Source organism: Leguminivora glycinivorella, chromosome 2 (genome assembly GCF_023078275.1).
Source record: "Leguminivora glycinivorella isolate SPB_JAAS2020 chromosome 2, LegGlyc_1.1, whole genome shotgun sequence".
Classification (NCBI taxonomy): Eukaryota; Metazoa; Arthropoda; class Insecta; order Lepidoptera; family Tortricidae; genus Leguminivora; species Leguminivora glycinivorella.
The window spans coordinates 13387672-13402806 of record NC_062972.1 but is presented as its reverse complement, the minus strand read 5'-3'; the positions used below and the strand labels follow the sequence as shown (position 1 = coordinate 13402806).

Here is a 15135-nt window from a genome sequence, read left to right as displayed (position 1 = left end):
CTGAAAAACGTCGTTCGATACACGTGCGAAAAGGAAATTCTTAACTCGTGTCGATTTATAACACTCCCTTCGGTCGTGTTTTGATTTATCGCCACTCGTTTCGAACTTCCTTTTTTACGCACTTGTATCGTAATGTAGGGTAAGTAATACGAGATATAAGAACGTATCGTATATTGTATAAGCTTGTTCAGCATAACGTTCACTGGATATAATGCTCAAAATCGATAATAGCAAATCATCTAATTTCGAAGTGGATAATGTTTATTCTCTATAATATCAGTTTATAGGTATAAAGATTAATGTATGTAACGTTCACAATATCTAAGATCTATGTTTGTAACGTTTGGGATACCTAATATTAATAACATATATTTTTCAATTAATCTAACATCAAAAGGCGTAATGTTCATTCTGTGTCTAAGATTTGAAATGCATAATAACCTAACCTAACCCACTTTCTTAGCAACAGTTTTGTGTGGGGGTCGCAGTTCTAACCTAACCTAAACATACTTTCTTAGCAACAGTTTTGTGTGGGGGTCGCAGTTCTAACCTAACCTAAACTTACTTTCTTAGCAACAGTTTCGTGTGGGGGTCGCAGTTCTAACCTAACCTAAACCTACTTTCTTAGCAACAGTTTTGTATGGGGGTCGCAGTTCTAACCTAACCTAAACCTACTTTCTTAGCAACAGTTTTGTGTGGGGGTCGCAGTTCTAACCTAACCTAAACCTACTTTCTTAGCAACAGTTTTGTGTGGGGGTCGCAGTTCTAACCTAACCTAAACCTACTTTCTTAGCAACAGTTTCGTGTGGGGGTCGCAGTTCTAACATAACCTAAACCTACTTTTTAGCAACAGTTTTATGTGGGGGTCGCAGTTCTAACCTAACCTAAACCTACTTTCTTAGCAACAGTTTTGTGTGGGGGTCGCAGTTCTAACCTAACCTAAACCTACTTTCTTAGCAACAGTTTTGTGTGGGGATCGCAGTTCTAACCTAACCTAAACCTACTTTCTTAGCAACAGTTTTGTATGGGGATCGCAGTTCTAACCTAACCTAAACCTACTTTCTTAGCAACAGTTTTGTGTGGGGGTCGCAATTCTAACCTAACCTAAACCTACTTTCTTAGCAACAGTTTTGTGTGGGGGTCGCAGTTCTAACCTAAACCTACTTTCTTAGCAACAGTTAAATGTTATATATGGAGAACGGTATGGTATATAAACTGATATTAAGCTAATATAATCGTTATATTAAATAATGTTATTTATGGTGGACGGTATACTAAGCGTATGGTATATAAACTGAAATTAACTAATGTAAACGTTATATTAAGAAATGTTATGCATGGTGAACGGTATACGTAGTGTATGGTATATAAACTGAAATTAAGTAATGTAAACGTTATATTAAAAAACGTTATGTAAAACTAATATTATGGCAATTCAGCGTTATTTCTTACAAAAGTATTGATGTTGGTGTTATATCTAACGTTCATTATTGCTGCTGAATGTTAGTAACATGAAATTATATATTTTACCGTTATATCTCGTGGGACGCACCCCGTAATGTACTATTTCAGTACAAATGGTGTTTTTTTACGCACTAGTGCGAGAAGTGGTTCATTATATGTCAGGTTGAAACTACGGAGGGCCATCTGTACTGAAAACGTCGTACGATACACTCGTGTCGATTTAAAACACTCCCTTCGGTCGTGTTTTAATTTATAGCCATTCGTTTTGAACTTACTTTTTTTCGCACTTGTATCGTAATGTACTATTATAATTTTGTCACGCCCGTGAACTTGTGTAAAATTATCTCATGTATTTTTTATACGTAATCAGAATTATGCTATGAATTATTCCACGAATTATAAACTTACGATACAGAACCCTAAAACTGCCAACGAATATATAATTTACGTTTCATCGTTCATAATTATGCGCGATATGGTAACATATGTAACCGTAATTTTATATGGTTGCAACTTTCTTCGACATAAACTTTATTATGCATCGTTATGCATACTTAAATGATTTATGTATCCATCACTACGTAATAAAAGATTTTTTAATAGTGTTACGTTACATAATATTGAATTAAAGACATAATTTGACCTAGGTTATGCATACGGACGGACGGATGGATGAAATTGAGATTTAGAATAAGATTATAAAAATGGATTACGGTTTGTTAGATTGCATCATAGATATAGGAAGCAAGGAGATCGGATATGCCAAGCGATTTGTACTGAATGTATCGCATGTTCTTGAATCCACACACACACACACACATGAAGATGGACGCACCTATTGGGCTATTGCACGCATCATTTCCATGTCTATGTAGATTGTAGGTAAATGCGAACGTCCAAGGAGTCATCACGCACGCACACAATGACAACTGTATGCTCATTGTGCTCAATGAGTTACCAACTGCGACACGTCCGCTCTGAGGATTGCATCATGATACAAACTAGAGATGGGCCGAATACGGACTTTGCCGATTACGAATATTCGGCCGAACATTCGGTTCAGTTCTTACCGAACCGAACATTCGGCCGAATATTATTTAAACTATTAAATGATTGATAATGGTTACATATGTTACTACAACTATGTTTTTATCATTTAGAGGATAACTTTTAGAGGAAAACTTAGTTAAAACAACTCTGAGCTCTTCTCAACTCTTAACTCGTTCGGTTTTTGAATTTTTTTACAAAACAATTGTATTTATATTTTGACATAGGTTTCTCTCTTTTTAGCAGTTCCTTAAAAAGCTACTAAAATAGGAGCTTATTATCCAGTGGAATACGTAAGATCTTCATTAGTTATTTACTTTGTTTATTCGGTAAATATTCGGCAATGCAACCGAATTATTCGGCCGAATACGAACATTGAAAAACCTGCCGAATATGCCGAATACCAAATATTTACCGAATATTCGGCCCATCTCTAATACAAACGCATGTAATAATGTACGTACCGTTGAGAGTAGTTATTTGACCTCGCCTCCCGAATGTGATCAGGTCTTTGTTATTTTCGACCTTTTCTCCCTTACTACTGGATGCTGGGTGTAAATGTTATTTTTTGCTAAAGGAGACCAATCGTCGCATTTGCATATTAAATAGACCGATTCAAACTCAACGACAAACGTATCAATTGATGACATCCTCAACCTCGTTATGGGCAGTTGTATAATTTATTAGGTTTAATCAAATAGAATTTCTTGTGCATTCTTTTTTTTACTTTTTACAGTTCATAGAATACTTGTAGTCTGTTATCTTATTATATTATATACTTAAACTTTTGTAAGTTACATATTTAAGATAAGATTACATACTAAACCGATATTGGCTACACTATAATAATATTTTTGTCCGGTGTACCTAGCAACCTACAGATTCTCATGATTCTTAAAATTTCTTATGGAGCCGCCGAAATACCCGAAACCCTGCGGCCAGCAGCAATTTTGATACAGTAGACTTCACTAACCTTTGCACGTGTTATAATATTGTAATTATAAAAGTTTGACGTTTAACGGAATCATGATTCTTCTCAAAATCTTTGCTAACTAAATAAAAACTTCGCTTGGGTCTGACTTTAGTTTGCCTGTGGCGGCTGTGGCTCCACCTACGTGGGATTCTGTTACGGTTTGTCATTTGAGTAATTTCCCATCAATCGCGCGCATCGTCCGTGGATCTCGAAATACAATAGTCTATGGGTTAAGTACTCTATGCCTAATTTTACGTTGATCGTGCGTGGCTAAAAGTCATTACGGTTCCCTGCGATCGTAACTACAACGAAAATGTAAAATCTAAATTTGTTTTGTCTCTCTATTACTCCTCTCGCATGTTGGAGTGATAGAAGCAAACAAGGAAATATCGACTTTCGCCGAATAGGCACTCAATTGCATTTGTAAAATTATGACTATTATAAACACTAACGCCGTGGCTTGCGTGGGCGACGGTCGCGCGATGGTCGCGCGACGGCGGACGCATACGAAATCAAACCTTATCGATATGGAAGTATGAGAAGCGACGGCGACGATCGCGCGACCGTCGACACTCAATTGCATTTGTAAAATTATGACTATTATAAGCTTTGCGCCGTGCTTTGCCCCAAATGAAAAAAATAGATAAAATATAATATAGTTAAACGCACTTCCGATGGAACCTCGAAGGGAATTTCTGGTGATGCTGGCAAAGTTACAAGTAAATTACAACTTTGTACCTAACTATGTATTTATTTACGTAAGAAATAAGTAATGAATTACGGGAGAAAGTTCATAATGTTTGTACCTAACTATGTATTTATTTACGTAAGAAATAAGTAATGAATTACGGGAGAAAGTTCATAATGTACCTAATATAGCTATTAGTGGTATATTTCCTGGTTGTAACGAAACCATAGTCTCCCACAGCTGACACAACATTCCAAACGTTTATAGACACTCGCAGACGTCGCTATAACCACATAATTATGTAATTAGCTGTAATAAAATGATTATATCTATTTGGATCTTTGACATTACCTTTGCATTTTTACATGTTGCATCCTACATAGCGTTGAAAAAACCGGAAAAAATCAAATGTATTCTTCCGAAGTTTATGAATTTTTCGTTTTTTTCGGGTTTTTTAAGAAAAAAACAAATACATTATTAAAATTAGTATTCTTTTAATCACTCTTACTCTCATCATATACTGACGGTCAACTGACCTTGGCAGTAAAAAGCGGTAAATTTGAAAAATATAGGGCTCACTGGCAGAATTGTCTTCATAAAACGCGTGCCTTCTTAAACCTTGAAGTTGGCGGAATCATCGACGAGCGACGAGCCATAACACTTAAAAATTTATTGAAAATGTAAGGGCGAAGGATTAATTCCCATAGAAAATTCGAATTTCGACCCATTTTTAGTGCCAAGATTTGGTTGACCGTCTGTATTTCAGTAATTTCTGCTTCCATGTCGTCGGTGTAGCCCGTTTGTACTTGTAGGTGCAAATTCGCCCGAATAAAATTAATTTATAAAGTCGTTCCAGCAATAACCGATTTCTACCTCTGGTATGTGTCCGTCCAAACAATGACCAATTTCTTTCATATTTAATCGTTTTTTTTTTTTTGAAAAATAAGAGCCGAAAAAAAAACAAAGGAAATGGAAAAAAACGGGAATTTTCCGGCTTTTTTCATCGCTAATCCTACACCGATTAAGATATTTACAATCATAAATCAGAAACACACTTTATCTCTCACTCACCCACTCTCGGTCCTAGGTTTCAGTGCTGAAATGCCTCAAATATTTCTCTTTCCAAAAGGGTTTTGTAGGTACCAAAAAAATCTTAGAACCTCTGAGTTGGGCAACAATGTAAACAAACGGAGTAAACGGACAATTGTGTCGCTTAACTTCAAACCTGGGTAAATCCATTCTGCTTTAAGGTTGAATATATAAAAAATATAATATGATCTGAAACATAATCAACCTTATAGCAAAATGGATTTACCCAGTTTTGAAGTTAAGCGACACAATTGCAACTCTTTAGAAACATACATATTAGTATAAAGTATCAGTTATGCTGCAACCCAGGTTGTTGACAAATAACTGCAACGTAACAAGTTGATATAAGGAAGATACATGTAATGGGAAATGCATAATATTACATGTTTTATGATGGATTGTCGTTCGAGGTCTACGAGTATTATAGAAAGATGAACACCGAGTCGGTAGATACGTGTGATTAGTTATTAGATGCCTACAGCAATCGTCTGCAATTGGTGGCGTGGCCAATAATGAGATATATGCCAATGATGATAGATGATGATTTAGTTAGGCCTTTACTATCTATTTTTACCATTTCTCAGATGGTTTCACCTACAAAAATTACGCGCGTCTTCTTAAAATATTTAATAGTATTAAATAAACCTATAATAGTATTTTATGCAACAGGCGTTTAAAGGAGGTCAAAAAAGACGAGTGACGTGGGTAACAATTTGAGGCGAAGCCGAAAATTGTTATTGAGACGACACGAGTATTTTTTGACCCAGTTAAACACCGTTGCATACAATACTTTTTCTACGACCATGCACTTAGTTTTTAATAGTTTTCTTGAATAACTTTCGTGAAATTCACACTGCTTCCTGTATTTTGACGCAAAGGTTTGCACTGTCAGCTCAGCTGCCCAAAGCCTTTCCGCGCACTCGCGCAGTGTCGTTATAAGGCGTTGCCATGGTTACAGAGCCAAACAATGCGTTTTCAGTTTTTTCGATACTGCGCGCATGCGCGGAAAGCCGGCGGACACTGGCTTTGGGGAATAGACCTTTATGTAGGGTTTAAAGATCTATGCACGACCGTGTAAATGACGCTGAACAATTTACGTAGATAACATGAGCGCTATACATTTTAAATCTAAACATACTTTGAACAAAATTATAGCAGGTGTACATGCACGCACTATTAACTAAAATGACTTGTCTATTAGTTTAATGTAGACTAGTTAAACAAGAAACCTGCTAAAGTTATATGCGTGGTTACGCTCGTTGAATTTCTGTAACCGCAAATTACTAAACATCATTCAGTACCCAACTAGTGACGCCCAAATTGAGCACAAGCGTATTAATTCAACAGAAATATGGCCATTATGCTTGAAAAGTTCCTGCTAAATGGCTCGGCTCGATAGTACATTTAAGACTTTACTAGCTACGTAAATACAGACAGTTAGTTAAGTTAGGTAATTGTTACACTAAGTAACCGTGCATATGCTGGTGGCTGGTCGTAAGATCAGAATGATCTATTAATACTCACGAGTGTTTGACGTTTTGAAATACGTTTTATGATAGCATATGATACGTCACGGAAAATGCTATTAATTGATCCTGAGAAAGCGAATAGCGCTCCCAAACGGTTACTTTCTAGATTAAATACATACATTTTCCGTGACGTGACATATTCTAAAACGCAGAGTAGAGGTTCCCACAGACTGTAAAGTTCTACTGTATAGTGTTTTGACGGTAGTCACTTTAAAGCCTCCGCCACACATAAAGCGTTTTGATAGCGTCAGCGGAGCGGAATGCATTCCGCTCGCAATCCGCGCTCGTTAGTTCCCGCCGGCGTCCGCTGGGCGCCAACGCCAGCGTCCGTCCGGGCGGCGCGGCGCACCGCTATCATTGCGCTCCGCTAACGCTCCGCCTACGCTCTCAAAACGCGCATGTGTGGCCGAGATTTAAATCGCACTCGCAGCGGGGCCGCGGCTTCGTCGACCTAGTGCACGAGACATTTTTAACGTTTCACGATGTGCCTAGGAATTTCACGATCTGCTGGATAACACAATCAGCCGCAGACACATAGGTACGTATTACTAGATTTACAAGTGTGAAATGTACCAGTTTACCATTTCAAGTTTTTTTTTTACATCCGAACACGCCCAGTCGCCTATCATCACGCAAGCCCACTCAAGAACGTACTGTCTTCTATAAAAACAGGGCTACCCAACTAGGGGCAGCATCATAACGAACTTTTTCATGGCCCGCTGGACGAGTTTCAGTTTTTCACATTGAAGCCACTAACCCCATTCAGACTTAAACTTAACGTAACATACTGGTTTATTACCGATATCGTAAATGATATAACGAGAACTACTTTTGCAGTATCGATTCTGCCTTAGATTCTATCTTAGGCAGCGTTCCCACTTATACGTCGCGTGTCTCGGGGCGCGCAAAGGGCGTCCGCGCCACGCCACCTGAGTGTAATTCAAAAAGCGTCTCCTCAGTACATTTTGTATAGGAAGGACGTAAGTCGCGCCGCCAAGCGGCGCGGCGCGCGCCCCGCCGCCGCCACGCCACCTGGGGCGCGTCTTACGTCTTTCCTATACAAAAAGTACTGAGGAGGCGTTTTTTGAATTACACTGAAGCGGCGTGGCGCGGACGCCCGTTGCGCGCCCCGAGACACGCGACGCTCTGGTGTGGCCGGTCACTTATGATAGAATTCATAGGCCAAAGTCAAGGTGATTGAAAGTTTGAAGTAGTAGTAAGCATAATTATGTATTATGTTTATGGTATCATAATTGTCATAAACATTTATTGATAGCAGTATACTTTATCCTCTTGGCTCCCAATGTACTTTCTGAAGTACATTTGGTTTCAAAGGAATTTTAACTTTCATGTACGCCCCCCTACCCCCCTGTCCCTGTCCCTGCCTGCTACGCCGCGGTCCCGGGTTCGAATCCCGGTAAAGTCGCCGTCAATGGAACTTCCAAAAAATGTAAACAAACGGCATCACATGGTTTTGTCACTGTTTCTCCTTGAATTCTCACACTACCTCATTAAATACCACTGAAACCATACATTACTGAAACGGTCCTATTATCGTAACATGCAAAACCTTATATTAATAACTTAATCTGGAGATTTCATTAAAAACTTGAAATGGTTTAAAAGTTAGGTTATTATGACTAAAGAAAAATGACGTTATTGTTTCTTTTAAGTTCTACAATTGTCTATGATGGATAGGGCTGGGACTAAAGTTGCCGATATTGTAAAGCCAGCTACACGCTACCCAACTCACGCTCTATACCAACCACGTAGTGATTCAATACTCTTAGTACCAACTATCATTGTTTAGGTAGGTAAAAAAATAAAAAAATGACGGTACTGATAGTTTTAATATTATTTTACTCGTTAACTGCTTTTCTTGGCATGTACGCATGCCGATGCCGCGAACGCGAGTGTGAACTCTTTCTGCATATCGAATATCGCGCGAGTGTGGAGAGCGCTTAATTGACATTTGGACATTATTTGACAAATTATTTTCGCATCACTAAGAAATTCATCATTCAGAGACAATTTCAAAATGGCGGTTTGTTTACATTGTTTAGAAGTTCCATTGACGGCGACTTTAAGGGCATTTATTTGTGTGATGAGCACTGATATTAGTTCCTGAGTCATGGATGTTGTCTATGTATTTAAGTATTTGTATATTATATATATCGTTGTCTAAGTACCTGCAACACAAGCTTACCGTGGGACTCTGTCAATCTGTGTACGAATGTCCTATAATATTTATTTATTTATGTAAACAAGTAAAATATAATTTCTTTTGTTTCTCAAATTTTTCGAACAAATGAAATTAAATTAAATTTCAAGTACAATAAGAATCAAAATTCCCTAGCAAAAATTGTGTATGGTGGGCGCTACGAGGCTATACCTATTCCCAGGCACGGGATACCCCCATTTGCCAGAATTTCATTTGCCATAATTTTATTTTCCATCCTATTCAACAATCATAATATTGTTTCTCATAACATCTTATGCCATAATCATTGTTTACTATATTAATCTAGTGCCAGAAACTTTGTTTCCCATAAAGTCAGTTTCCATAATTTCATTTGTCAGAATCATCGAAATCCGTAATTACCACATTCCATACCATCATTTGTCATACAAATTAGCGTCCAGAAAAGTCAATTTCCATAATGTGCTTTGGCAGAATCGAAAACTACTATATTAGGTACTAGAAGGACTAGAGAATGAAACTGCTATCAGAAAGTAGGTTAGGTTAGGTTAGAACTGTGACCCCCTGGAAAATGAAACTGCTATCGAAAGTAGGTTAGGTTAGGTTAGAACTGTGAACCTCTGGAAAAGGAAACTGCTTGAAAAGTAGGTTAGGTTAGGTTAGAACTGTGACCCCCCGGAAAATGAAAATACTATCAGACAGTAGGTTAGGTTAGGTTAGAACTGCGCCAGCCGTGGTTAAGTCCATGGTAGACAGTGAGAGATCGTGGCAAGCGATACAGATCTTCTGCGAAAACGTTATGCAGCAGAAGGAAACGGCGGAACGCGCTAGGGAGATTGCCCCAATGGCCGACCAACGGCGCCGCAAGCGTGCTCGACGCAGACGGGTCGCACACGACCGCCGCCTGCCTCCGTAGGTTGATCGCAGGATGACAGGCACGGGGACGCCTGCCATCCCTTGCACATGCGGTCCCTGAGAGGTCAACCGTACTGGATACGGTCTAATACTATATGGGGCTATCAAGGGCCTCCGGAGGTGGTGCTCCGCAAAGCGGACTGGTGCTGGTGGTGCTGTAGAAGTAAAGCGCGAGCGTACCTGCAGCCCACCGCCGCAGCACAATGGCGGCAGACGGGGGGGTTGTTTAGTGGGTAGACTTGGGGTCTCATTAGCTCTTAACAAGGAGTCCCACATAACCACTCGGGTCTTTCCCCGTACCCGAGTGGTATGCGTAATGCATTTTTCCCCTCCTAAACAAAAAAAAAAGGTTAGAACTGCGACCCCCTGGAAAATGAGACTGCTATCAGAAAGTAGGTTAGGTTAGGTTAGAACTGTGACCCCTGGAGAATGAAACTGCTGGAAAAGTAGGTTAGGTTAGGTTAGAACTGTGACCCCTGGAAAATGAAACTGCTATCAGAAAGTAGGTTAGGTTAGGTAATAATATGGGCAACAATTAATATAGCAATAATTGCTTATGGCGTTTGAATATTCTATGAAACCATATTATTGCACTTAATAATATGGCTAACAAATAGTATGGCATTGTATGATTATGGAAGGTAATATTCGGATAAACAACGAGTATGTCATATGATTTTTATGGTAAACAAATCATTCGGGCAAATGAAATTCAGGCAAGTTAGATTCGGGCAAATGAATATTATGTTAAATGACTGTCGGGCAAACAATAGACAACCCCCAGGCACAGCCCAATAATATCGCAACTGTATTTAACTATCGTTTTTCTTTCTTAAGTAACAAATAATTAATGGGATACCCCCATTTGCCAGAATTTCATTTGCCATAATTTTATTTGCCACCATATTCAACAATCATAATATTGTTTCTCATAACATCTTATGCCATAATCATTGTTTACTATATTAATCAAGTGCCAGAATCTTTGTTTCCCATAAAGTCAGTTTCCATAATGTCATTTGTCAGAATCATCGAAATCAGTAATTACCATATTCCATACCATCATTTGTCATCCAAATTTGGCGACCAGAATCATCAACATGAATCATAAATGCGTAATTATCACAGAGACGACACTACTAGAAGCACTAGAGAATGAAGCTGCTATCAGAAAGTAGGTTAGGTTAGAACTGTGACCCCCTAGAAAATAAAACTGCTATCAGAAAGTAGGTTAGGTTAGGTTAGAACTGTGACCTTCTGGAAAATAAAACTGCTATCAGAAAGTAGGTTAGGTTAGAATTATGACCCCCTGAAAAATGAAACTGCTTAAAAAGTAGGTTAGGTTAGAACTGTGACCCCCTGGAAAATAAAACTGCTATCAGAAAGTAGGTTAGGTTAGGTTAGAATTATGACCCCCTGAAAAATGAAACTGCTTAAAAAGTAGGTTAGGTTAGGTTAGAACTGTGACCCCCTGGAAAATGAAACTGCTATCAGAAAGTCGGTTAGGTAATAATATGGGCAACAATTAATATGGCAATAATTGCTTATGGTGTTTGAATATTATAGTTAACCATATTATTGCACTTAATAATATGGCTAACAAATAGTATGGCATTGTATGATTATGGAAGGTAATGTTCGGATAAACAACCAGTATGTCATACAATTTTTATGGTAAACAAATCATTCGGGCAAATGAAATTCAGGCAAGTTAGATTCGGGCATATGAATATTATGTTAAATGACTGTCGGGCAAACAATAGACAACCATAATTAATATATACCGCAAAAATATAAATGAGTAAAAATACGTTAACATTTGAAAAGTAAGTATTATTATTGATTTTACAACTTTTCCATAAATATAGAACTTTGTATAATGTACCTATGTTAATTAGATAAGTTAAGACCTTTTCATATTTTAACAATGTAAAATAATTACAATGTTATACTTTTACATCACATAACACGAATTCCAAAGTGCCCATTGTTCCCAAAGATGCAGCAAGCGTCCAACTCCCATTGTAATTCAAAACACATACCTACTAATACAAATCCAAATCCATGTCAATTAAGAAGAAAAATGGCTCATGCTGTCCAAACGCTAAATACAATGCATGAGAACGCGTATGGCTAGAGTAATACAGTAGAGATTAGGCTAGTTAAGTCAAGGGTACCTAGCCAATGTTTCCAATCGCTTACGTTACGTAGTTAGCTCTCCCTATCGCCCTGTAGTGGCAAGACAAAGCCAGACTGCGATTCGCTCGCCACATTGCCTCAACGATTGTCACTTCGTCTAGGCCGGTTGTATGGAGATAATCCGAATATCTCGATCCTTTCTCACGACAAAGGACTCACGAAATAAACTCACAGTAAACTAAACCCTAGAATGATGATGGTAAATTTCGTAATGCACTGGTATAGGTATAGGAATTGGGTCAGTTTTGCAAGCGGTCATGCAGATTTGTGACGGATTTGTTGTCCAGTCTAACTTAGTCCTAATGGGTTTTGGATTGCTGTACATCATTTTGTCTTGACCAATATCCTAGCACATCTTTTTTGTGCTGGCGAAATATTTATTCAGGTAGGGTAAAAATATGGGCCCACTCAAGTAAGCATGTTACTCAAACATATATCCCGTTCCCGTACGATACGAGAAGGTAGCTCTTGATTCGCCTGAGAGTCTCAGGCTGAGACATATTTTGGAGCAAGTTCAATACACCCATATTTTTGCACTAGACTAATACGAACTTTGCTAAATATTAACAAATTAAACACAGACAACACAGTATAATTTAGAATTTAAGCTATACCCTTTTAGTACATATTTATTGTGTAAACTTTTAAAACTGTTATAGTACAAAATATTAGTAACAAAATAAACCAAAACTAACCTTGGATGGACTTCGACTTTTAGAACTTCATCTCCCACTTGTAAGTTCTCCGGTATTCTGACAAATTTCAGATACTCGCCAACGGGGTAGAAATTGCAACCTGAAACAATTTAAGTTACATTAAAATTACATATAATAAACTAGCATTTTCCCACGGCTTCGCTCGCGTACTTATCTAATCTTGTTTTCCCATACAAACTTTGGAGCCCCATTTCAGCACCTTCTTAGGAGGTGAATTTTGAAAAATCCTTTCTTAGTGCTCCTCTACACCTTATAAGGAACCTACAGTCAGTCAGTTTCTTCTTTTATAGATTTAGATATCTCAGTGTGACTTATATAAATGGTAAACTTTTTTTACACATCGTTTTTCTAAACATACTAATATATCAATAGAGATTCTCCCATACCTACAATAACCAAATGCCCTGATATGCCTGGCGACGTTAGAATAGGCCATTGAAAGCGTTGTGTGAAAATATTTCGCAAGTATTTGGACCCGTTCGAATTGTGTTAGGATGGGAATAGGTCCATTGTCTCGTTGATACTATTGTCACTTAGCCACTGATTTACTTATTTGGCCTTGTCTTGTTATCCCGATCTTCTTATGGACAATCCCAATTGGGGTTACGGCTAGCGGCTAAAGCCTTCTGTTTAAGAAAATAAGTTACATAAAATGAATATCACATAAAACTTGTATCTCTGACGCTAATTAATTGTATTCATGTCGAGCGGACTTCCAACTTAATAGTGCTTCCGGAGATGTCAATTAACATAGTTTGTGATCAATTACTATTGTATTGTATGTGATCAATGTATTGCGCCACCAGAAATTCGCAGAACACACGCCACCTCGAGGGAATGGGAAAAATCTAAGAAAGACACGCTTCCCATAAGAAAAACACTGGACCATCTCCCCAATGAACGTCTCCGATCCCGAAAGCCTATCTGGTCAGATTCCCAAATTCAAGGCCCAGAACGCTTTTGTGTGAGTTTGGAATGGAAGAAAAGCTGGAACATACTCAATACACAAACGACTGATATAGACCCAACAAAAGAACCACCTGGGCTTGACGAGCCGCGAAATATCTGGGTCACACTAAATAGAATTAGGTCTGACGTCAGCTGCTGCAACCACAATCTCCATAAATGGGGATACAAATCCTCACCAAACTGTGATTGTGGCGCGTCGGACCAGACAACCAAGCACATAGTGGAGGAATGCCCTATCGCTTCTCTGGAGACCTGAAAGAATTGCACGCTATAACCGCGGATGCCAGGGAATGGATATCTAACTTAGATATAAAATTATAGATTTAAACATGCATGTAACTTTAATCATTTTCTGTAAATCCTTTGTTTAATAAAGCCATACGATACATACCCAAAAAAAAAAAATGACGCTGTCAACTTCAAACGTGTTTTGCTAATCTCTCTAAAAAATTTTTGTATATTTTGTATTTACATGTTGATTTTTGAGTTACTTTTTGTGGAAACCAGAACCCAAGTCAGTTCTACATGTGACCAAACTTATATTAGGTATATTTCACCATAAAAATGATCGACATGTACGACAAGACAAATATCACGGAATGATTACGAGAAGTAAAGCACGCGGACAATCAGCGGTTCTACAAAGCGCACGCCCACCACCCTCGCCCGCCTCGTCCGTCTCCTCGCAACCGCCGTCGAGCGACGAGTTCGCCACCGCCGCGGCTGACACCAGCGAGTCGAGCGACGAGAGCGGGCCGCCGCCACCGCCGCCACGACCACCTGCGCGACGAGGGCGGCCACCGCTGCCGGCACGCTTGGGGCCTGCGGGACATCCTGCCCCGCCCACGGCTCCCGCTGCCGGTGGTGTAGTGCGCCGCATGAGATGGTCTCAGTTGATGAACGAGAACGTCATGCGAGCGTACTATGGGGCTACAGAGGGGGGAACTAGGCTGTCAGCGTATCGTCCAAGAATGCTGCTTCTGTTTCAGACGCTTGAACCCACCACCACCGTATCGGAGCAGCGACTATCGGATCAGGTGCGCGTCATTCAGCGGTCAAGGCGGTTGGATGACGCCACACTTGATCGGCTTCGCCAGGAGGCTCTCGCTGCTCGCGCGGACTCCGCCTCGGGGCGGAATTTGCCCGCCATGTCGCCGGATCCGGTGCCCGAACCCGACCTGGCACCGGATGCGCCGCGGGTTGATTCCGGTAACGACGGCGGGGACTTCGCGAGTCAGAGCGTGAGTGAGACTGCTAATGAGCAACTGAGGAGGTCTTTGGAAGAGGCGATTACGCAGTATCGCTCCACAAACAATCCTAGGCCACGATTACCACGTCTGCCTATG

The 15135-nt window shown here is 39.5% G+C and overlaps 1 protein-coding gene across 1 annotated transcript in view; it reads right to left on the bottom strand.

The window, feature by feature from the left end:
• The window catches only part of LOC125241084 (cadherin-89D), a 91875-nt gene that overhangs the window by 39294 nt on the left and 37446 nt on the right, over positions 1-15135 (bottom strand). The window contains 1 exon segment of the mRNA XM_048149402.1: positions 12800-12899. Within this exon segment, the coding sequence (XP_048005359.1) occupies positions 12800-12899 (100 nt within the window).